At 34.9% G+C, this 22,264-nt stretch overlaps 3 protein-coding genes across 3 annotated transcripts; 1 reads left to right on the plus strand and 2 right to left on the minus strand.

The window, feature by feature from the left end:
* Positions 1 to 628: 628 nt before the first annotated feature.
* Positions 629 to 8,078, plus strand: LOC143568481 (E3 ubiquitin-protein ligase XBAT32-like). The gene is made up of 10 exons (XM_077054636.1): positions 629 to 861; positions 960 to 1,019; positions 1,116 to 1,187; positions 1,274 to 1,449; positions 1,535 to 1,695; positions 1,774 to 1,832; positions 1,921 to 1,967; positions 2,035 to 2,172; positions 2,283 to 2,371; positions 7,407 to 8,078. Exons 1-10 carry the CDS (start codon positions 667 to 669, stop codon positions 7,886 to 7,888), a joined length of 1,479 nt encoding a protein of 492 aa, XP_076910751.1. The 5' UTR covers positions 629 to 666; the 3' UTR covers positions 7,889 to 8,078.
* Positions 8,079 to 13,016: 4,938 nt separating this feature from the next.
* On the minus strand, positions 13,017 to 14,180 carry LOC143566031 (VAN3-binding protein-like). The gene is made up of 6 exons (XM_077052823.1): positions 14,177 to 14,180; positions 14,125 to 14,129; positions 13,523 to 13,874; positions 13,263 to 13,430; positions 13,130 to 13,179; positions 13,017 to 13,022 (listed from the first exon to the last, which is right to left on the minus strand). The coding sequence occupies exons 1-6, from the start codon at positions 14,178 to 14,180 to the stop codon at positions 13,017 to 13,019; spliced, it is 585 nt and encodes a 194-aa protein (XP_076908938.1).
* A 4,397-nt stretch (positions 14,181 to 18,577) lies between these two features.
* On the minus strand, positions 18,578 to 20,373 carry LOC143567171 (transcription factor IBH1-like 1). Its single transcript, XM_077053649.1, has 2 exons — positions 20,046 to 20,373; positions 18,578 to 19,570 (listed from the first exon to the last, which is right to left on the minus strand). Exons 1-2 carry the CDS (start codon positions 20,169 to 20,171, stop codon positions 19,004 to 19,006), a joined length of 693 nt encoding a protein of 230 aa, XP_076909764.1. The 5' UTR covers positions 20,172 to 20,373; the 3' UTR covers positions 18,578 to 19,003.
* Positions 20,374 to 22,264: the final 1,891 nt, after the last annotated feature.

Consider the following 22,264-nt stretch of genomic DNA (forward strand, 5'->3'; position numbering starts at 1 on the left):
CTCACGTTATCACCTTGGTGCCGCTGAAAAATCCTGCTAACCCACAAATCTGAATTAATATATTTAGTAACCGACATTTCCATCACTCAATTACATTACTAGCAGTGATTAAGTAGGTATTAAACCAATCAAATCAAATCCCATTTCATCCTCCATTTCCATTTCATCTGGTGGGTCACCACTCACCACCACCGTTTCAATCCCAAATTCCCAATTCTTTGATTATTATTATCATTATTATATGATCATAATTCATACCCACATAGTAAGTTACATTTGGTTTACACGACACAACAATATTATTACGTAATTTTCGATAAATCCCTTCAAGATCTTCGGTTTTTTTCCGCATAATTCGCAAAACCCATCTCCAAAGTCACCATCTTTACCCATAAACACTCGTGGGTTTCAATCTTTTTCCATTATTACCCCAATTTGCTTATTAATTCGGTGAAATTAGGGTTTTGTTTTTACATATTTGGGGAAATTGAGTATGGTATTGATTTGGGGTTTGGTTATATTATTATTATTATGAATCAATATGATCATGTCAGTTTTATTTAGGTCAAATTAGTTGGATGATGATGATGATGATGATGATGATGATGATGATGATGATCAAATAATGTAGAACACATTTGGTTTCTTTTATAATTAGTTTTTGTCATGAGATTCTTTAGCCTTATGGGTAATTCATTCGGGTGCTCTGCATCCGGTGAACGCCTCGTTTCGGCTGCACGAGATGGTGATGTTCAAGAAGCTAAAGCTTTACTCGAATATAACCCGAGACTTGCTCGGTATTCGACTTTCGGTGTCCGGAATTCGCCTCTTCATTACTCTGCAGCTCAAGGTCACCATGAGGTATCATAAGTTGCATATTTCAAAAAAAAAAATGTTAGATATAATTCATTTGATTTAAATCATAAGTTAAGTTGATGGTTGTTGGTGTTTGGTTTTAGATCGTTTCGCTTTTGATCGAATCTGGGGTTGATATTAATCTCAGAAACTATCGCGGGCAGGTTAGGATTTAATTTCTTTGATCATCATATGTTATAAAGATTTCGTGACATGTATAAAGTTTATATCTTTATGTTTCTTGTTGAAATGTTGAATAGACTGCTTTGATGCAAGCTTGTCAATATGGTCACTGGGAGGTTGTTCTGACTTTGATTCTTTACAAAGCAAACGTACGTGTTTATATCATATTAATGCATTGTTAGGGGTAAATTGGGAATAAAATTTTTTTAGGCTAACGAAGGATTCTTGAATATAGATTCACAAAGCTGATTATCTAAATGGAGGTACCGCACTGCATTTGGCTGCTCTTAATGGACATTCAAGATGCATTCGGATCCTTCTTGCTGACTATATCCACAGTGTTTCTAATTTTTATAATCTTGTTAACAAAAGATCAGAAATTGAAGAGTTTGTCTCGGAATTTGACGAAGGGTATGCTTTAAGAACTTCAAATGAGACAGCTTTTGACTTTTTTGGTGACGGGTTTGACTAATCTTGAAATCTTTTTCATGAATAGATCACTTTATGAAACGGTTAATAGACCTGCTGATGGTGGCGTGACAGCTCTTCATATGGCTGCGTTAAACGGTCATGTTGATACTGTACAGTTACTCGTTGATTTGGGGGCTTCTGTAAATGAAGTTACCGTGGATGCCGGCACGACGATTGACTTGATTGGTAACTTATTTTGAGATTGGGTTAATATTCATTTTGTAGAGTTGATTGTGAATTTGAGGGAAAGTTGTTGTCTTTTAGGTTCTGGAAGCACGCCCCTTCATTATGCTGCGTGTGGTGGAAATGCACAATGTTGTCAAGTATGTTTTGACTTTGACTTTTTCAACGCCTCAAGATCTTTGACTTTTGACTAATGCATCGATATATGTTTTTTTTTTGTTTTTTAAGTATCTGATAGCTAGGGGAGCGAGCCTAACTGCCGAAAATTCGAAAGGGTATGATTGTAAATTCCCAAGTTCTGTTTTTTTGGTGTTATGTTAACTTGTTGACTTACATTTAAAGGTGGACCCCATTGGCGGTGGCTCGTTATTGGAATAGAGATTGGCTTGAGGAAGTGTTGGTTGAACAACCGCAAGGCGAGGAAACGACTTCTTCTCCATACTTGTGTCTTCCTCTTATGAGTGTTGTTAGGATTGCTCGGTAATTTATCTTTTAAGATTCTTAATTGTAAAGTCAACTTCAGATTTTGATGTCAAAAGTCTACGTTGAGTGTGTTTTATGTTCTGAAATGTTTGTTTTTTAATGTGCAGAGAGTGTGGATGGAGCGACGATTCGCTTTCCATATGTTCGGATCCTTGTGCTGTTTGTTTGGAGAACAAGTGTGCCATTGCTGCAGAAGGTATAACATAATGCGTACTTAAAATTAAATTCTTTCTGCTATAAGCTGAAAACAAGTGTTTGAAAACAATCAATTTAGAGGGGGGCAACTATGGCCCGTTTAATTATGAAAGGAATGGGTCAAGCTGGTGGAACATGTTTAATGTCGCTTACAGTTGAATCTTTAATGCGTAAGACATGCTAATTAGTTTTATTTGCATGGTTCAAGTTTCATCAAAACCATTTGATGAGATACAAACTATTTATAGCAAAAAAACTAAAATTTATTTGGCAAAAGTGTTTTGGGATATGCAACCCAGTTTGACCTGTTAGTAGGGCTGTAAACGAGTGTTTGAAAACAAGTGTTTGAAAACAATCAATTTAGAGGGGGGCAACTATGGCCCGTTTAATTATGAAAGGAATGGGTCAAGCTGGTGGAACATGTTTAATGTCGCTTACAGTTGAATCTTTAATGCGTAAGACATGCTAATTAGTTTTATTTGCATGGTTCAAGTTTCATCAAAACCATTTGATGAGATACAAACTATTTATAGCAAAAAAACTAAAATTTATTTGGCAAAAGTGTTTTGGGATATGCAACCCAGTTTGACCTGTTAGTAGGGCTGTAAACGAGCCGTGCCGAGCCGAGCCAAGCCATGGTGGGCTCTGGCTTGGCTCTCTTATCTTAACGGGCTGAAATGCTTACCTCAAGCTCAAGCTCGGCTAATTAAAAGCTCGAGCCTGCTCATTTATTTTATATTTTACTCGTATTTATAAATGAACTCTATTAATAACGTTCAAAAGTCCCAACGTTCTCTCCGTACAATTACCAATTACCCCCAACATTCACATCTCCGTACAAGTCCTCCGGCAGTTTTTCCGGCGGTATCAACTGGAAAGCTTCCGACAACAGGTAAGTCTCTCTTCTCCACTCGCCCCTCGTCACCACCACAAACCACCCGCAAGCCACCGCTCGAAACCGAAGGAGCGAGACAACGAGATCGTAAGTCGGCCGGCGAATTTTTTTACGTCTTATTTATAGTTTTTGCGGTACACAGGTATTTCTACCCCTTTAATCTTCACCATCCTCACTAATCTTGTTTCTTTCTGAGCACTTTTGCACTTGTCAATTTCACAATTTGAGTTGGGTTAGCTGCCCGATTTGTTTGAATAGAGCTGGGTATTGGGTTTCATGATCTAACTTCAATTGCTTGTGTTATTGCTACACACTATTATTATTATTATTATTATTATTAGTTTTTGTTACTATTATTATTATTATTATTATTATTATTATTATTATTATTATTATTGATTTGGTGTTCTATTGCTTGTGTTTGTGTGATTAGTTGCAACCATAGAGCGAGGAACCATGACTATTACTTGAGACCATGTCCTGAAACGAGGGGTGTAGGAAAGAGTAAAGATAGGGAGCGTATATTGCGTTTGGCTTCTTGGAATGTAGGAACATTAAATGGTAAGTTGCTAGAATTGGTAGATGTGCTTAAAAGACGTAGGGTTCAGATAGCATGCCTCCAGGAGACTAAGTGGAAAGGACATAGAGGGGCTGAGTGTAATGGGTATAAGTTGTTGTACTCGGGGTCTGATGGAGCTAGGAATGGAGTGGGGTTTCTAGTGGCTAAGGAAATACACACTAGTGTGGTGGAGGTGATAAGACATAATGACAGGATTATGGTGTTGAAATTAGTACTAGGAGAGGAAGTAGTGGCAGTAGTCTCCGCCTACGCGCCTCATGTAGGCTTAGGGGATCAGGAAAAGAGAGAATTTTGGGATTGCCTAGACGCAGTGGTAGGGGGCATACCTAGGGGGGAGAGGATTTGCATAGGAGGTGATTTTAATGGACACATTGGTAAGGCTAACGATGGTTTTCAAGCCGTACATGGGGGTTTCGGTTTTGGTGATAGGAATGAGACCGGAACAGATCTTCTAGAGTTTGCGGTGGCACATGACCTAGGTATTATAAATTCTTATTTTAGGAAACAAGATTCTCATTTAATCACTTTTAGCAGTGGCGGACGCGACACGCAAATTGACTACCTTTTGATGAGGCAAGGAGACCGACGTTGGTGGAAGGACTGCAAAGTCATACCTGGGAAGGCAGTTGTGACTCAACATCGACTACTAGTGACAGATATAGCCTTCAGAAATAAGCTGACTGTTCGAGAGAAGAAAAGGTACACCGAGAATTCGATGGGGAAATTTGAAGGACGAAAATCTCCTACTGTTTAAGGATAAACTCATACTGCATACGCGGGCTCGACTAAATGGGGACTCAACTCATATATGGGAAGCTATGGAGACAAAGATCATCCAAGTAGCAAAGGAGACTCTCGGGGTCACAACAGGAAAGACAAGTGGGCATAAGGAGTCTTGGTGGTGGAATGACGCAGTGCAAGACAAGATAAGGGATAAACAAGGATGTTTTAGGGAGCTAATGAGGTGCACGAATGAGGAGGAGCGAGTGGAATTGAGGGACAACTACAAAACGGCCAAGATAGAAGCGAAGAAGGCAGTGGCGGAAGCAAAGAAGGCGGCCTTTAAACGGATGTATGAAAGTCTAGAAACAAAAGAGGGGGAACATGCTATGTTTAAGATTGCCAAAGCGTAGAAGGCAAGATCTAGGACCGGTGAAGTTCATAAAGGATACAGATGGGCATGTACTGGTCAAGGAGCAGGACATCAAGCTAAGATGGCAAACCTACTTCCACAATCTTTTTAACAATGGGAGAGCTTACCAAGAAGAACATGACAACACAAACTTTCAACGGCAACAATTGAATAACTGCTACTGCCGACGGATCACACGAGAAGAGGTGAAGGATGCATTTAGGAGGATGGGAAGGTCTAAGGCGGTTGGCCCAGACAACATACCCATCGAGGTGTGGAAGTGTCTGGGGGAGGAAGGAGTCATGTGGTTAACTACTCTGTTCAATAGTATTCTCAAATCAGGTAAGATGCCAGACCAGTGGAGGAGCAGCGTTGTAGTTCCTATCTATAAGAACAAAGGAGACGCCCAATGTTGTGGTAACTACCGAGGAATCAAACTACTAAGTCATACTATGAATCTATGGGAAAGAGTGATTGAGGGTAGACTTAGACGAGAAACTCAGGTTACGGTCAACCAATTTGGCTTCATGCCGGGGCGTTCCACCACAGAGGCAATACACCTTATAAGAAGATTAATGGAAAAGTATAGGGAGAAGAAGCGTGATCTACATATGGTGTTTATTGACCTAGAAAAGGCCTACGACAGTGTGCCACGACAGGTGTTCTGGGAGTGCTTGGAGGGTAGAAGAGTGCCCAGGAAATACATAGAGATAATTATGGATATGTATACCAGGAGTGAAACAAGTGTCCGTGCGCCAGTGGGGGATACTGATTTCTTTCCTGTAGAGGTAGGTCTTCACCAGGGGTCAGCGTTGAGCCCGTTTCTTTTTGCAGTAGTCTTGGATGAGTTGTCAAAGTCGATTCAGGGGACTCTCCCGTGGTGCATGATGTTCGCAGACGATATTGTGTTACTTGCTGAGAAAAAACAAGATCTAAACATGAGGCTTGAGGAGTGGCGAACAACCTTAGAGACAAAAGGTTTAAAGATTAGCCGATCTAAGACGGAGTACCTCCACTGTGATTTTGGTGGGATAAACGACAATGAAGACGCACAGATCACAATTGAAGGGCAGGTGGTCCCGCAGGTAACGAAGTTCAAGTATTTAGGATCATTTGTACAGAGCGATGGGGAATTAGACAGTGATGTGACCCACCGAGTTCAGGTAGGATGGTGTAGATGGAAAGCAGCCACATGTATATTGTGCGACAAGAGTTTCCCGACTAAACTAAAGGGAAAATTCTATAGGGTGGCAGTTAGACCTGCAATGCTATATGGAACATATTGTTGGGCCATCAAGAAGGCATAAGTGCGGAAGATGGAGGTAGCAGAAATGAGAATGCTACGTTGGATGTGTGGGCACACAAGGCTAGACCGAATAAGAAACGTTGTGTTTCGTGAGAGATTAGGGGTGGCGAACATAGCAGACAAGATAAGAGAGGGGAGATTGAGATGGTTTGGACATGTAAAGAGAAGACAGACGACGAATCCTGTTAGATCCGTAGAAAACATTACTATAGAGGGGAGGAGGGGTAGAGGACGACCGAAATTGACTTGGGATGAGAGGATTAGGCATGATTTGATAGACCTAAACCTCTCCGAGGACATGGTTGAGGATAGGAATTCGTGGAGAAGTAGAATTAAAGTTAAGGATTTTTAGAGAGAATTGAATACCTTAGGGCTTAGACTTAACTTATTTAGGTCACATACCATAATGGTATTTCCCTTACATATATTATTATTATTATTATAATTATTATTAGCTTTTATATAGCTGTTTTTATATAGCTGTTAAACTGTGATCTTATTATTAATATTATTATAATTAGTAGTAGTTTTTATATAACTGTTAAACTTTGATTTCCTTTATTTTGCTTCATACACATGTACTTTGAGCCGAGGGTCTCTCTGGAAGCCACCTCTTTATTCCTTTGGATAGAGGTACGGTGTGCCTACATCCCACCCTCCCCAGACCCTACTTATAGCTTTGCTGTCGGTGGGATTTTACTGGGCATGATTGATTGATTGATTGAAGAGAATCTATTAATATTATTATTTTTTATTAAAAATGTCTTATGGCTTTAAGTTGCGCACACACATATGCATATATAAATCTGGGCTTCAATTTAAACGCGTCAACTAGTTAGCTAACGAGTGAGCCACTAGCTGAGCGAACCTTGTCTTCTGCTTGGCTCGGTTACACACCGAGCCATCACGGTTCAGCAACTTTATAAACAAGCCGATTTCGAGCGAGCCGTGAGCTTTTTTTAACAGCCCCTTTTGACACATTCAACTGAACTGAATCCTTTTTTGTGAATAAATCTTGACTTGAGTTAACTACATTAACAGGTTGTTTTCATGAATTCTGCACTCGTTGCGCGTTATACCTTTGCTCCGAATAAATCTTGACTTGAGTTAACTACATTAACAGGTTGTTTTCATGAATTCTGCACTCGTTGCGCGTTATACCTTTGCTCCACAAGCACCGCCTCAAACGCCTCCCAAGAGCCGCCAGGCTCCATCCCCTGCTCTCTTTGCCGCCAAGCGATCGTCTCGTTCAAGAAGCTTCCAGGCACCCGAGCACTACTCGGGATGCCCCGAACAAGCTTACCGCTATCATTTTTCACATGCACTTCTTTAACCGAAGATCCAGATAACATTGCGCTTGATACAACCCCCTTATGCAAGCCCGAGTTACCATCTCCACTTATATCCTTGAGCTGCCAAAAGTTCCCGTCGATGAAACTGAGCTCGAGTCTTTGCATGGGAGCTTCAGACACGAGCCCGTCTTTGTCTCGATCATCGGTTGATGGTGGTCGGTATTCAAGGTCGAGTTTTCGAAGGTCGAGTTCACATTCGGAAAGTAGAAGATCATGGTTATGTTCATTAAATCAATCATTAGAGACTGGCTAATAATGGAATTGAAGAGTGAATGGAAAGGAAGAAATATGGATATATGAATACATACCTTTTTTAAATCTTGGGTTTTGGATGATGTGTTGGGTCTTTTGGTTGGGATTTTGAGGGAAAAAAACAGAAATTTTATATTATTAGATTTTTCTTTTGATTTTAATGTTTTGTCACTGGTGGATTTATAATTGAAATTCACTTCTTTTGTGGTGGTGGTTATTGATAACTGTTGACATGATTGAAATTGGTTAACAAGTATATATTTTGTAACATTTTGAATTTATAATAAATAAACTGATTATGCTAAGTGACATTTTTTAATTAATATATCTATATCTATACTATATATAATATTGGAGTGAGGGACCTCTTAAATTTTAAGAGGTACCACTTTTGTTGTATATTATACAAAAAACAATGCATAGAATTTTAAGAATTTAAGGGTAAAGTAGTCTTTGCATATCCAAATATAATATACAATCTTGTTCCTTCAACTTTAATAAAGTTTTGTTAGTATATTAAATAGTTACATATTTTCCCCCTAATTATTAACCAACTACCCCACAACATTTTAACGGCCGTAACCTTTTCACATGTTAATATTTTTTCTAAAAAGTTACATTATAAAAACAAACATTTTATTATCTTTAATTTGAGTATGGTATTGCTATAGTTTATTAATTTTTAAAAAGCTAACATGTTACATGATTACCAATTATTACCGACAATAGGTTGGGCATATTCGACTAATGGTGTTGGAACGGTTTAGGGTTGGAACAGGTTAATACAAAAAGGGTTAATTTAGTTCATGTCGGGGTGAGTTTAGATCGAAAGGGTTAATGTCAAAACGGGCTTCGGGTTAAAACGCTTTCGGGTCGAAATAGGTTCGTAAAAAATGATTGGGTTAAAAGTAGTTTATTTGAAATTATTGTACATTTCATTTTTGCTTCTTGCTTGTCGCCACCTGTTATGCGCGTTCAAGCAGCAGTTACATGGATGAAATTGTTTATGCATACTGGTTGCTCGCGTATAGGCATTATGTGGTGCGCTTACTGGCACCAGTTACACGTCCGATGTCACGTTAAATGCATACCACTGTCGTGTTTCGCACGTACATTGCAAGGTTACAAATGTACTAACAACGGTTGCGTTTCTACATACACCGCTGCATTGCGCGGGCAACTAGCTAATATATTAAAAAGCAGATCTCTGCTTCCTCACAATTCATCACAATTCAACTATTCAATTTACTCTGTAATTTTTTTAATATTTTATTGACCAAAACATACACTTCACAATACAACTATTCAATTTACTCTGTAATTTTTTTAATATTTTATTGACCAAAACATACACTACAAATCTTTCTTAGGCTCCTTTCTTTGATAGGCATTAACTTAGCTACATTTTACATATATTGAATTTTTTACATTGAATTTTAGTTTCTTATTATTTAACCGTTACTTTCTTATTTGTTATTTATATGTATGTTTTAAAATCGCATTAGAGATCAGTACATTATCCGATGGTTTTCATTCCCTTTATTTAACAGATTATATTTTTAAATCTTAAACGTGGGTAAATGTCAGTTTTACATGTTTTATTTTTCGGTTAAACGATTTTCTTAAACATAGCTTTCGTATTTGTTATAGTTCATATTTACAATGACTAAAACTTTTTGCATGATTTAAAATTATCTCATCGTCACATGTTTTTATATCCGTGTTTCGATGTTTGATACCACGTATTTAAAATATGTTTTTTAGACTTACTAATTTATGTTTACAAATTTGTGTTGGTACCACCAATACTAACCGCATCAGTTCGTAGCTATGACATGCCGTGTTTTTTGGTTCTACATATTGTGAGGGATATTTACTATTCCTTTTTGTTACAAGTTCCACTATATTATACAAGCAATCATGCATTCTTTCCGGACAATCATGATGTTACTTGAATTGTCACGGCAAGTTAGCCTCATTTTAATTGTTTTATTCCTTATTATTTTTAGTCTATGGTTTTCAACTTTCGAACACCAATCAATACTTTTTTGGTAGATATTGGAACTTATGTTATACAAGTTAATATGCATGTTTGAACATTTTTGCGTATATTTTTAGTTCGGTAAACGGTCCCGTCATAACGCGCGGGTTCTAAATACTAGTTTATTTTAAATCTAAGTATATAGGGGGTGTAAATGATCAGGCTCGACTTGTGAGTAGTTTTTGAAGCTTGAAGTGTAGGGAGTTTGTTTGTTTGTTTGTTTGTTTTTTTCTTGTTTTTTTAACCAGCTTGGGCTCATACTTGTTTATTAACATGTAGGGGTGTTCATCGGATCGGATAACGGATTATTAGGGTTATTCGGATTTGAGAATTTTTGGACCCTATCCGAAATCTGATCCGATCCGATCCGAAGTATGACTATTCCTATCCGATCCGAATCTATCCGAATTCAATTTTGATCGGATTCGGATGATATCCGAAAAATCCGAAATTATCTGAATAATCCGAAATAAGCCTAAAAAATTTTCTTATTTTTTTGTTCATAACATTTAATAGTTTAGAATCACAATAAGCATACAAACCGGAAAATACGAATTACTTTTAACACAAACTTAAAGTTTAAAGTTCAAATAATAGTCTAATTAATATACCAGATCGGAAAATATCACTTAAAAATGTTTTTTATTCGGATTAAACGGATACCCGAATAATCCGAATATTTTAAAATTCCATATCCGAATCCGAATCCGAATTAGTTATTCGGATATTCGGATTGATCTGATCCGAATAAGAATTCGGATCGGTTTATTTGGGTTTCAGGTTCGATTCGGATTTTGGTTTTACTCGGATTTCTTGAACACCCCTATTAACATGCTTTTTATTTAGGGGGTGTTTGAAGGAGCTTTTTAAATTGCTTTTATGCTTATTTGCTTTTTGAAAACCAAAATCAACTTTTGAAAATCTCCATTTTAGACCATGTGTAGTCATAAAGCTCCACATCCAGGGGTTATGCGCCACGTGGCGCCCAATCATTATTAATTTTATTTGTTTTTTTAAATAATAATTCATTTAAATAAATTAACATAAAATTAAAAATTACATTAAACTTCCAAATAAAAAATACATTAAACTAAATTAAAAAAAATACATCGAATTAAAATAAAAAAACATAAATAATACTAATAAAACTAAAACTCATTTATATTTTTCTAAAATTTTCGCTCGTCGATTGGCTTTTAGAGATTGGACTATCGGGTCGTCTTCGGATAGCTCGTTTGATAAAATCTCGATGTCTTTGTCCATCTCATTCCTTCGAAGTAGGTCGACGACGTCCAAATTTACTTGAAGTCGTTGGGTTCCAAGTTGGTGCATTTGGCATAGAGTTTTGTAGAAGTGCAAAGTACGCGGCCATTTGCGGGTCATACATTTCGGGACGGGTACGATTGGCGTCGGGGCGGTAGATTGGTTCGGTTGTGGATTTTGGTTGGCTTGACGGGCATATTGACCGAAACCGAGAATATTTTGGTTGTTGTTTGGAAACATGATGGTAGAAATATTAGTGAAAAGATATAAATATTTGTGTAAATTGGTAGATTGGAAGGAATGTGTTAAAAAATATGAGTTTGGTTTGTTTATATAGTATAAATATAATTAATTTTTTTTTAAAACCCCAACGGCTCCAAACCAACGGTATTTTTTTGGATCTGCGTGCCATTCTCGCGTTGTATCTAAAACGCGCAAAAAAAAATTTCAACATAACGCATGGGGGGGGGGGGGGCGGTGTACCCCCGCGTTTTCAACATAACGTTGGCCACAACGTGACCACTACACCAGGTCTTAAAGCTTTTAGATTTACTTTACCAAACATTTTTTGCTTTTCAACAAACAAATAACAAATAAGCAAGTTTTAAAAGCTCACTCAAACACCCCTTTAGGCTTGGGATTGAGCTTATTTAAGTTTGGTAACTTGGTTACGTTCAAGTTGTTAGTGAGCTAAACTCGACTAGTTAACAAGCGGCTTGACTCGGTTACATGCTATAAGCATGTTTGTAGGTTTGATACTTTTTTCTGTATGAAATAAAGGAAACTAGTACATCTTTAATAGTTTTATAAATTAGTGTAGTTAGCTATAAGCTTCTTTAGGGCCTCAGTTTGAAATTTTTATCACAACTTTCACCACAAACTTTTTGATAAATTTTTATCACAACTTTCACCACAAACTTTTTGATTTGTATCAGTTGTTTGAATATAAACTCTCAAGTTGATTGGTAAAACAATCATTTATGATCAAGAAACAAACATATGTATCAACAATCACCGCATGAAAAACCATACAATAAAATATGATCCCAAGTCCAAATAATATAAGCTCTTGATGGATCAAATCATCACTTATTTAAACTATTACATTTTGAAGAAATATATATGTTTATAATTACGCATAATAGATCGATAAGCCAAATAATGATGTCATCTTAGTTGTTATGATATGGAAGTGAATGTTTTGTGAAAGATGTCAAAAGATACAGCATATGACTGATAGTCCATGTCCATAACTTGTAACATTGATCATTGTTCGTCATATCCAGTTTAATAATCCCTTGGGTGGTCGTTAAAACAAGAAGAAAACAAGTTTCTCTGTCTTCTTTGGGGTTCTTGTAGAGCTCCACGTGCTGGTCTAACACGACACCTATGTTAAAAACATATAAAGAAGTCACTCTTTAGAATGCAATCTAATACTGGGATAAAGATAACGCGTATGTGTCACTAAAAGCAGTTGCTATTGTAGTAAATAAACGAACAAATAGGAAAGCGTACTTTCTTTTTTGCTAGCGAATGCATTCAGTAGAATTTTAGGCTTCCTTGTTCTGAGAATAACCTGAAGGTTGGAAGAATATTGAAGTTAGAAACCAAACATATGGTTAATACCAACACTTAGATTATAACTAGTATGTTCTTGTGATATTATTAATATTATTGTTTTGATTGCCCTGAGTAAAAGGTACTTTAACTAATAATAATAAGAAAAAAAATATTATTCTGTTTTTCAGTTGAAACCGAAAACTGAACCGAATTCGTATTTGGTTCACTTTTTAACCACCTGAATTCAGTTATGTTCTGTATTCGGTTACACCTGGAAAAAAACCTTCAAACATAATAAATAGAAAAACAGAACAAATATATACCATTATAAAAGTTAACCCTTAAATAAAAGTTTATAAAATAAGTGAAATATTGTACCTTGGCTTCATGATTTAAGATTATTGACACCGATCTCATTATGCATCTACCTGTTCAACAAAGTCAGTGTACATAATTTGATACATAGCCAAGAATTATTATAAAAGAAGATGAAAACCGGATATTTGTTTACCATCTGATGTCTTGATCTTGAGTTCAGTCCCTTTTCTTAGTATTAATCGACACTGCTCAAAGTCGAACTTAAGATCAGTATTTTCTTCTATAGGCGTTATGGTAACATTCGAGCTTAACATATTCTTGCATCCTGATCTTGTTTTAAGTGCCGCAGCTCCTCGTAACGCTGAACAAACAACAAAATATTTATTAATCAAACGAATAAATAGTCCAGTATTCCACAATGTTAACGATCGATAATAAGTTATTGATAACTACATGTTGAAGCTGCCGCGGTGAGAGTTAAAATGTCACTTGTGCTTGTTGCACACATGGCTGAGCTCATTGCAGTTTTGATCTGTTGTTTATTTGCTCCCATTGCTTCTGCAGTTTTCGCACAGTGAGCGGCCACTAGAGCAGCTGCAGACGCTACTGCTGCTTCCTTTGTGGCGGAGTTTGAGTTCTTGGATTCTATGGCCGCCAGAGCGGCAGCAACACTAGCTACTGAGATTGCTGCATGGACTTCTGCCTTTTGTAGTCTCTCGTTTTCTTTTTTCGTTCTTTTGATTTCTTTCAACCATTTCTTGATTGAGATATGTGATGATTTAAATGGGGTTATATGCCATGATTTCTGGAGAAATTACAAGACATGAAAGATTTTGTTTATGAACGATCGATATTCGATACTAGTACTTTTAGGTGGTTTTTGTAATTTTTATTTTTAGACAGTTCGTTATCTGATCCCTCAAAGCAAACTTTTGTTTGGGTTTCAAGCGATCTCCATAGAGTTTTTCACCAAACTCTATCGCTTGTCACCCTTTGCTTATCGGGGTAGCGAACTGTCTAGAAGTACAAGAAGTTTAAAAAATACCTAAAAGTACACGTGCTAATACAAAAATTATAATGTGAAATTAGATTGATTAAATTTTGTACCCATTTTTTTCCAGAAACAGCTGTTGTAATTCAATTCCGGGTGCATCGCTTGTTGCATCCATATCCATGACTGCCCAAAGACGACGAAAGACGCTTGAGTTTTCATGTGGAATAGATTATAAAACAATAACAACTACTTAATAAGGAATAACAACAACTTAACTAGAGACTTTGGTAACTATTTACTTTAACTTTACTGTTAAGCTAGAGACTTTGGTAACTATTTGGAACTTATCTAGCACGATTTAATCCTTAATCACGCTTGTTACTTCATCGGTTAATTAGATGCTATAAAACAAAAGAAGTTTTTACCTTCACATCATTCTTCCATGGGGGTAAGGACTTTGTTGTGTCATTCTTTATGCTCCGCATTTTCTGCAAATTTATTTCCAAAGATCATCACATGTAACATTATTTTAAAACTACCGTTAAACGTACCGTTAAATTAGTCGACATTGACCCGTTGTCAAAATTGTTAGTTGAGCATTCATGTAGAACAAGTGTTTGGCTTTGAAACTCAACCGGTTGAAAAGCTTCTTTAGCTGCGAAATCACACCATGTGCGCGATAACAGATCCATAGTCTCAGGACGGGCTTCGGAAAGTGTTGGCATATTATCACAATCCATTTGGATATGGAGGTTTTTGCTACACTAGCTAGTAAGTTTATTATATTAAGACCACTTAATTAAGTTCTTTAGTAAACTAAAGAGAACAAGCTACGCTTACGAGTTACAAATTTTCGATAAAAGGATTTATGTGTATATATATACATACATAGTATATTTATGAACATCTTTGCTTAATGAAGAATCTTTATTGTCCCATTTGAAGAAGAGATCATTAGCATATAGCTTTATGCATATATATTTTAAGAACTTATGTATAACAAAATAACAACATTTGTGTCCTTTGAACATCATTGTGTCAAGTTAAACACAGACACACATGCATACAAACAAACATACCATTAGCAAACTAGATATTTGCAACTGCAAATTCTGTTGCAAACACCTCCATAGGTAATTTTATTTTGCGACAATATATAGCGACTGAAGTTCCAGTCGCAAATATTAATGCACCAATTTGTGACGGTCCTGTTTTGATACCGATCTGCAACCGCCATGTTTTCCGAGTTGAGACTGTTTTGTTTTGCAACCGGTTTAGGGTTGCTATGTGCAATGGCGAAAGATAGACCCCATGCCCCCTCCGTTTTTTTTTTGCAGTAGTGTAAACGTAATGTACACGTTTCCGTCCGACATTTTTATATGTAGTGTAAATTTACATGTTTCTAACCAAAAATTTGATCCCGCCCCCCTCCGTTTACGGATTTTTTTAATGTGTATTTGCGTCTGACCCTCGTGACATTTTTGTTCAATCTTCGCCACTGGCTACGTGAAGATAACAAATATGTAAAAGATGCATGGACTTTAATTATAGTTTTAAAGTTTCATGTAAAAGCAACAGAAGAGTAACCAAATGGATGAAAAATGATACTTTTATTAATTTTTTTGATAGTTTTACAGTTATGTATTTATTTTACATGGATTGGTAATTCATAGGTTTTGAAACAGCAAATTTTATTATAGCAATACTTCTTTACCTTTTTTCTAGTTCTCTCCAAAAAAGAAACAGAAATGAATCTTTTTAAAAGAAGAACCATTAATTTACTTTTTTTTTTAATTGTTTCTTTCGCTTGTCTTTACTTAAAAAAACACATTTTATATGTTTCAAGTTATATCATGTACGGTAATGATTAAATAGGGGATAACGCGTGCGTTGAGGAGGATGGCCAGAAGCAAAGAGAGGCAATTAAAGTTAAGCTTATGATTAAAAGAAACATACTCTTGTCCCACATAAATATTATATTTTTATATTAAATCATGACATATTATATACTTGTTACTTTAATATATATGAGCTTTTCTTTTTTAGGTTGAGTAACACTTTTTGTTCTTGATCTCATGTGGTTTTGATTAAAGGGGTAATCATTGAATCATGTGACCAATTTACCATTCATTTTGTCTTTTGATAACTTATGAGATGATAAACATTTTGGGTTAATGTTTTATACCTTGAATCTATTTATTTAGAGTAATGTTTATGTAACTTTATAAGGCAAGTTATGAGACTTCATATATTTAGATGATAAACATTTTGAATCACCTCTCATGTATTGGGCAAATCCCCCCCTCAAAGCCAGTGGGCTGGGTACTACCATCAAATGTGTGAATGCCCTTGACAAGATATGTAAGTCCCACATAGGTTGGTGAAGAACAAAGCATTCCTTATAATAATAATTAGGGATGGAAATCTTCTATACTAGGACGTGTTTTGCTTGAGCGAGCAAATAGTCAGGTGAAATCAAAACCTTGAGTTTCTAGGTGACTTTGCTGAGCTCATTTATCGATGACAAAACGTACAATATCTTGACACGATTTACTTTTGAATATTGCAAGATATGTTAATCCATATGAACAAGATTAGGATTAAAGAATATGTTATGTTCATTGGTTTAACTGATTAGAATGTGTGTATGATAAATTAATTGTACGTCATGACTACCATATTTCAGAATTAATAGACACTATTAATTTATTATTTTACTTAAAATAGAAATATATTTTCTCTTGAACAACGTACCAAAAGAAAAAACATTATAAAACTTTAAATACGCTTCATGTCTTTGGTGAACTTTAAATAGTGTACCGTTTGTCCTTCTATAAAATACAATAGATTATATTATTTCACATCTCGCGGATGTGTAAATGAAAAAAATAGTGAAAACTTGAAATTGGATCATGAATCATGAGCCCAAGAGAGCGCTTGGTTCGCACAATTACTTTGGAAGGCACTGAAATCTTGAAAGAAATTGGATTTAATTCTAATAAAAAAAATATGTTTGATTGGTAAATTCAAAAATGAACTTAGATGAATTAGTGGATGAATATGGAGATATATGATATTTTTTTGTAATTTGCTAACATTCTGTTGGAAAGTTGAATTTTCATCAGGATAGTGAATTATTCTTTAATTCCAATGAATGATGGAATTTATTCAAATTACAATTCCATCATGTGTCAACCAAACATAAAATTCATGGGAATTGATTACAGTTTCATCTTAACTCCGAAGCAAGCTGCGAATCAAACGGCCCCTAAAAGATCATACATTGACGAAGCTTGAGCCATGTCTCAGGCGCTAGGGGGTTCAACACGTATAGAAATTTTCAGTTGAAAATGTGTAAATTTACATTACTAAGTAAGACGCGCTCGAAAAAAGAGGGGATAAGGTATATAGACTTCCTAAATCTACAACCCGAAACCTAAAAAGCATCCACATACGTCTCAAATTTTCACTTATTTTATAGAATGAATATTTCTTTGTAACCCTTACATTTTTACGTTATTATACCTTTTTACATTTAACTAATTTCATTCTTAGTTTCTTACACCAAGAATTATGGTACTAGCTAAGCTCAATCTTCTCTCTTAATTTCATTCTTAATATATATACTGCATTTTTAGATAATAAAAAAATATATCATTCTTAGTTAATTAACTAATTCATAATTATGGAGTTCAAACATTTTTTTTTAATCTAAAAATGCAGCCAAAGATGCACACGAATTGCATTTGTCACACTATTAAAAAATGGCTCGTACATGTTATTGTGTGACACGTCTCCTCCCATTCAATTAAGCCCAAACCATAAGTCTGTCGCCACATATTCTTCATGTCTAAAACTACTATATATATAGCACCCATGTGAGATTGCTTAAAAAGAGTTTGAAGCTCAATAACCATTGAATATAGCCAGTTAGTAAGTATCCTTAACTACTTTAAAATTGTGGGTTCTTTATTAGGTGGAAAGGTGACGTGGCTTAATTATTTGCTGGAAAGGTTTCGGCTTTTAAGTACAATCACGAAGGCCGAATTAATAGGGGACAGAGTGTTCTTTTGGGAACATTTGTAGTGCTTTTGTTCATAGTATACTAGTTTTATTTTTTTAATAATAATAATAATAATAATAATAATAATAATAAAATCTATATACATGATTTCTCAATGCTAGAAAAATCTATTGGTTAGTGGTTTCGTTAAAGATTTCTTTAGCTTACTAGGAAGTTGTTGAGATGTACCGGTATAGTTTACGATATTTACATGTTAACATGCTACTACTTATTACACTTTACGACCTAACTACACTAACCGAATAAGGAACAAAGTTTATAATACAAATTCGTGCGTCATAACTGTTGTTATATATACGTATTAATCGTTGCATTTAATCGATTATGAGACCTTGTAAAATCCACAATATGCGACAACATTAACTTAGCAACTGTTGCAAAAACTGCGACTGCCTAGTTTCGGTCACAATTGAGTCGAAAAATCACAAAAAATAACTAGTTAAAAGTAAATTATGAGTACCGGTTGTAGAAGTTGGATTGTTTAAGGAAAGTCGCAAAAAAGTCGAACGTGAAAATAAATAACTAAGATTTAATCAAATGCATGTTGTAAAACGGTCGTAAAATTTTCCATCGACAATCTACGGTGTCACAATATACGAAAATAAAATTTAAAAAGTTAACTACGTGTTGCGAATTGGTAGAATATAACTTTAAACAAAATTTAAAACCATGGTCACAAATCAATGATATTTGTGGCCGATTTATGACTAAAAATGCGTTGCAATTGCATTTTGATTGAATTATTGATATATAGAAAAATAAAGAAAGTAACGTAAACAATATTTGTGTATTAGTGTCTTGAAGATGTTCTTGTAGTTTTGAATCTATTTGTTAACAATCTGAGCATTGAACTATTTTAGCTCAAAATAGTTGTGGCATTCACAAGATTCTTCATTACATCAACTTGTACCTTAAGAGAAAGTATATAATCCAAAGCTTCTTTAATAACAGAAAATTCATCCATGAATTCTCCACCCGGTACCAGTCTTTTAAGAACTCGGGTTCTCTTCTTCACTAATCTTTTCGCGATACAACTAGCTAAACTTGATCCACAACGACGAGGCTCCATTTTCTTCATTTTCCTATAAACACCATAACTCCTTTTCAATATTTTCTTGCTTGTGATTCTCTTGTGACAACTAACCTTTTGGTGTGCACGTATGAACTTCGATTCAGGCGATAAATTTTCGACAAGAATCGCGTTTTGTTCGTCGTTTTTGGCCTCTGAAATTATGGCTTTACTCCAAGAAGTTGTTGAATTTTTAGCAGAAGCTAAGGCAATGTCTGCAGAAAGCTTTATCTTCTTCTTTCTTTCCAATATGTTCATTTTGGTGTTTGATGAACAACATATTTGAAGACCATGAATCCATTTCTTGATAAATTCTTTCTTGAGTTGCTGGCAAGAATTGTGCATTATAGTTTCCTGCATATTATATATAATTATTAATTTTGTAATTTTTAGGTTCATGCACAAAAAATTCTATTTTTTTGGAAAATTTTTCTTGCTTCACATAAAATAAACATGAAGTTCATAAAAAATCCCTATAAATAAAAAATAAGTAACCATATATCTACACCCTCTAAAAATCCCAAAATTCATATGATATTGTGTGCAAAAGAATACATGAAATTTTTTTATAACTCATTAGTTGCATATTAAAGAATATTTAGAACTGATTGGAGTAAGGTTGCTGCTTTGTGACATGAAGGTCACAAGTTCAAGCCATGTAAACAACCTCTTACACAAAAAGTGTAGGGTAAAACTGTGTACATTAGATTGCGAAACGATCCAACACCTCCCTGGACCTTGTGCAAATGCGGGAGCCTAATGCACCGAGTATTTTCTTTTTAGTTGCATAATATATGTAAACCATGATAATAAAATATTGAACATGTACCTTTGAGTTCAGATTTTGTTGACAAAGATTCATGAGAGCCTGAGAGGTGTTTGAAAATGGAATGTTTAGCAGAAGGTGAATAAATTTAGAGGTGAGAAGAACAAAAATGGAGTTGAAATTAAGCATTATTTATTAATTTAAAAGTGAAGATGTGGGGCTACTAGAAAAAAAAAATTGCACATGCAGTCACATGGTTTTCTATGGCCTACAATCTCCATAAGAACCCTATGATCAGAGGATACTGAATACACCATATATTGCAATTTAGCCATAAAACTCAACTTTACATATGGAAAATGAACTAATATGGAACATATTATTTTTCTTTTACCTAAAGAGCATTTTATTAAATTCAAATATGTCCAAGAGTAGTGACATCAACGTTACCTTTATCCTTTTGCCAAAGACATTATTTTCGGAACCAATTTATAATCTTTATTATGGTGTTTTCATTTTTCATATCATCACCATCTTTTATATTTATTTTTCTTAATTAATTTACTAAGTATTGTATAAAATAAAATCAAAAGAGAGTAAAAATATAGGTTAATATTTTAATTGTTTTTAAAACATTAATCCTTTTAAGCTAAGAATAGAAATCTAAATGTTTTAAAGGAAAGAGAATAGTAAAACTACTAGACAAACGGGTATTATCGATGGTTAATTATGTCAATGATCCGTCAGTAATGACAAATAATAGTGATGTATGCCTAACAATATTATAGTTTGAATTTTAAATTATGTTGCATTCGTAACGGGCCAACCAACTAAAGTTAAGAAACAATCTTATACGTATTAAGATCTTCGAAACCGTATTTATGCAAAAACTTCTAAAACATTTTAGGGTTTTCTTACATTTAACATAAGATTTCATTACAAAAATATGTAGAAATGGAAAAAAAGTGCTTAGAAACCAATACAAACAAGTGACACACAACTAGATTTTCTAGTTGGGGTCACAACAAAAAATTTCAGACTGGTTTCAAGTTTCAACCACTATAACAACGTACGATAAGTTAGGATGCCAAACTATAAGAAACGACGACTTGAGTTTCCCTAATAACAGGAAATTGGTCAGTCGGATAGAAAGGAACCAATCCACATAAAAAATACATATTTTTTACTTGAACGTGTTTTGTGTAAACAACCTGTCTTATAACCTCTATTTTTTCTTCCGCAAATCTTTCGGGTAGATCATAAAGTGGAAAACTTTTAAACAAAAAGGGGTAGATAAGATCGACAAAGCTACGGAAATTATGGAAATCGCATGTTATATATATGAGGAAAGTAAGTAGGACATATAAGTGATTATAATTGCTCTTGCACTCTTGGCACAATTACGAAAGAAAGAGTGGACATAACATGTATTCATCATCATCAATATTTATGTACGTATCTAAGGTTGATGGGTGCATGTGCACACATGGGTGGGCCATACATACATGTTCCTTTGGAATTTTATAGGGGCACCCTATTTCATTGTGTTCATATAACATGATATATCTGTAAAGTTGTACCATCCTTATATTATATCATGTTGTTTGTTTAGTATGTTTAAATATCTCATGAGGATACAGTTATATAGAGTTAGGTTGTCCTACAAAAATCCTTAACGTACAATAAACGTACGTGAATCACGCTCAAAGCTAAAAACAAAATGGTCAAGACAAAAACAAGGCAAAAACAAAACACTCAAGCCAAAACACAAAAACGCTCAAGAAAATCATTTTACGCTCAAAACGAGTTTCGTGAAGAAATGTAAAAAATTGATCGATTAACGATTTAAATCTATTTTTTCGGTAAATCGATGATTAAATGGTATATATCGATAATTCCGAGATGTTGGGATGTGATTTCATCGATCAATTTCGTGAATATAGGTATCTTAGTACGTTAAGGATTATTGTATTCTATCCTTTATCTAGTTATATATTTGAATTTTTTTTGGAATGACAGTCTTAAAATAACACAAGGGACCGACAACACTAGTCACAAAAAAAAAGACTAGTTTGTAACGTAAATGTATGCTATAAATTACACCAATTATCCTGATTAACACCATATCATTTTGATCTAGAGCCTACCCAAAGAAAGCTTAAATTTGGATTTCTTCCACCATCTTGGAGGGCTGTTAAAACATGTGATAATATTTTTCAAGTCAATATTCTAGATTCCTAATATTTTGTGTTTGTGCTCATAAAGAACAAGATAATGCTCGG

Source organism: Bidens hawaiensis, unplaced genomic scaffold, assembly GCF_021521415.1.
Source record: "Bidens hawaiensis isolate Kalapana, Puna unplaced genomic scaffold, B.hawaiensis_p1.1 tig00001236_1, whole genome shotgun sequence".
Taxonomy (NCBI): domain Eukaryota; kingdom Viridiplantae; phylum Streptophyta; class Magnoliopsida; order Asterales; family Asteraceae; genus Bidens; species Bidens hawaiensis.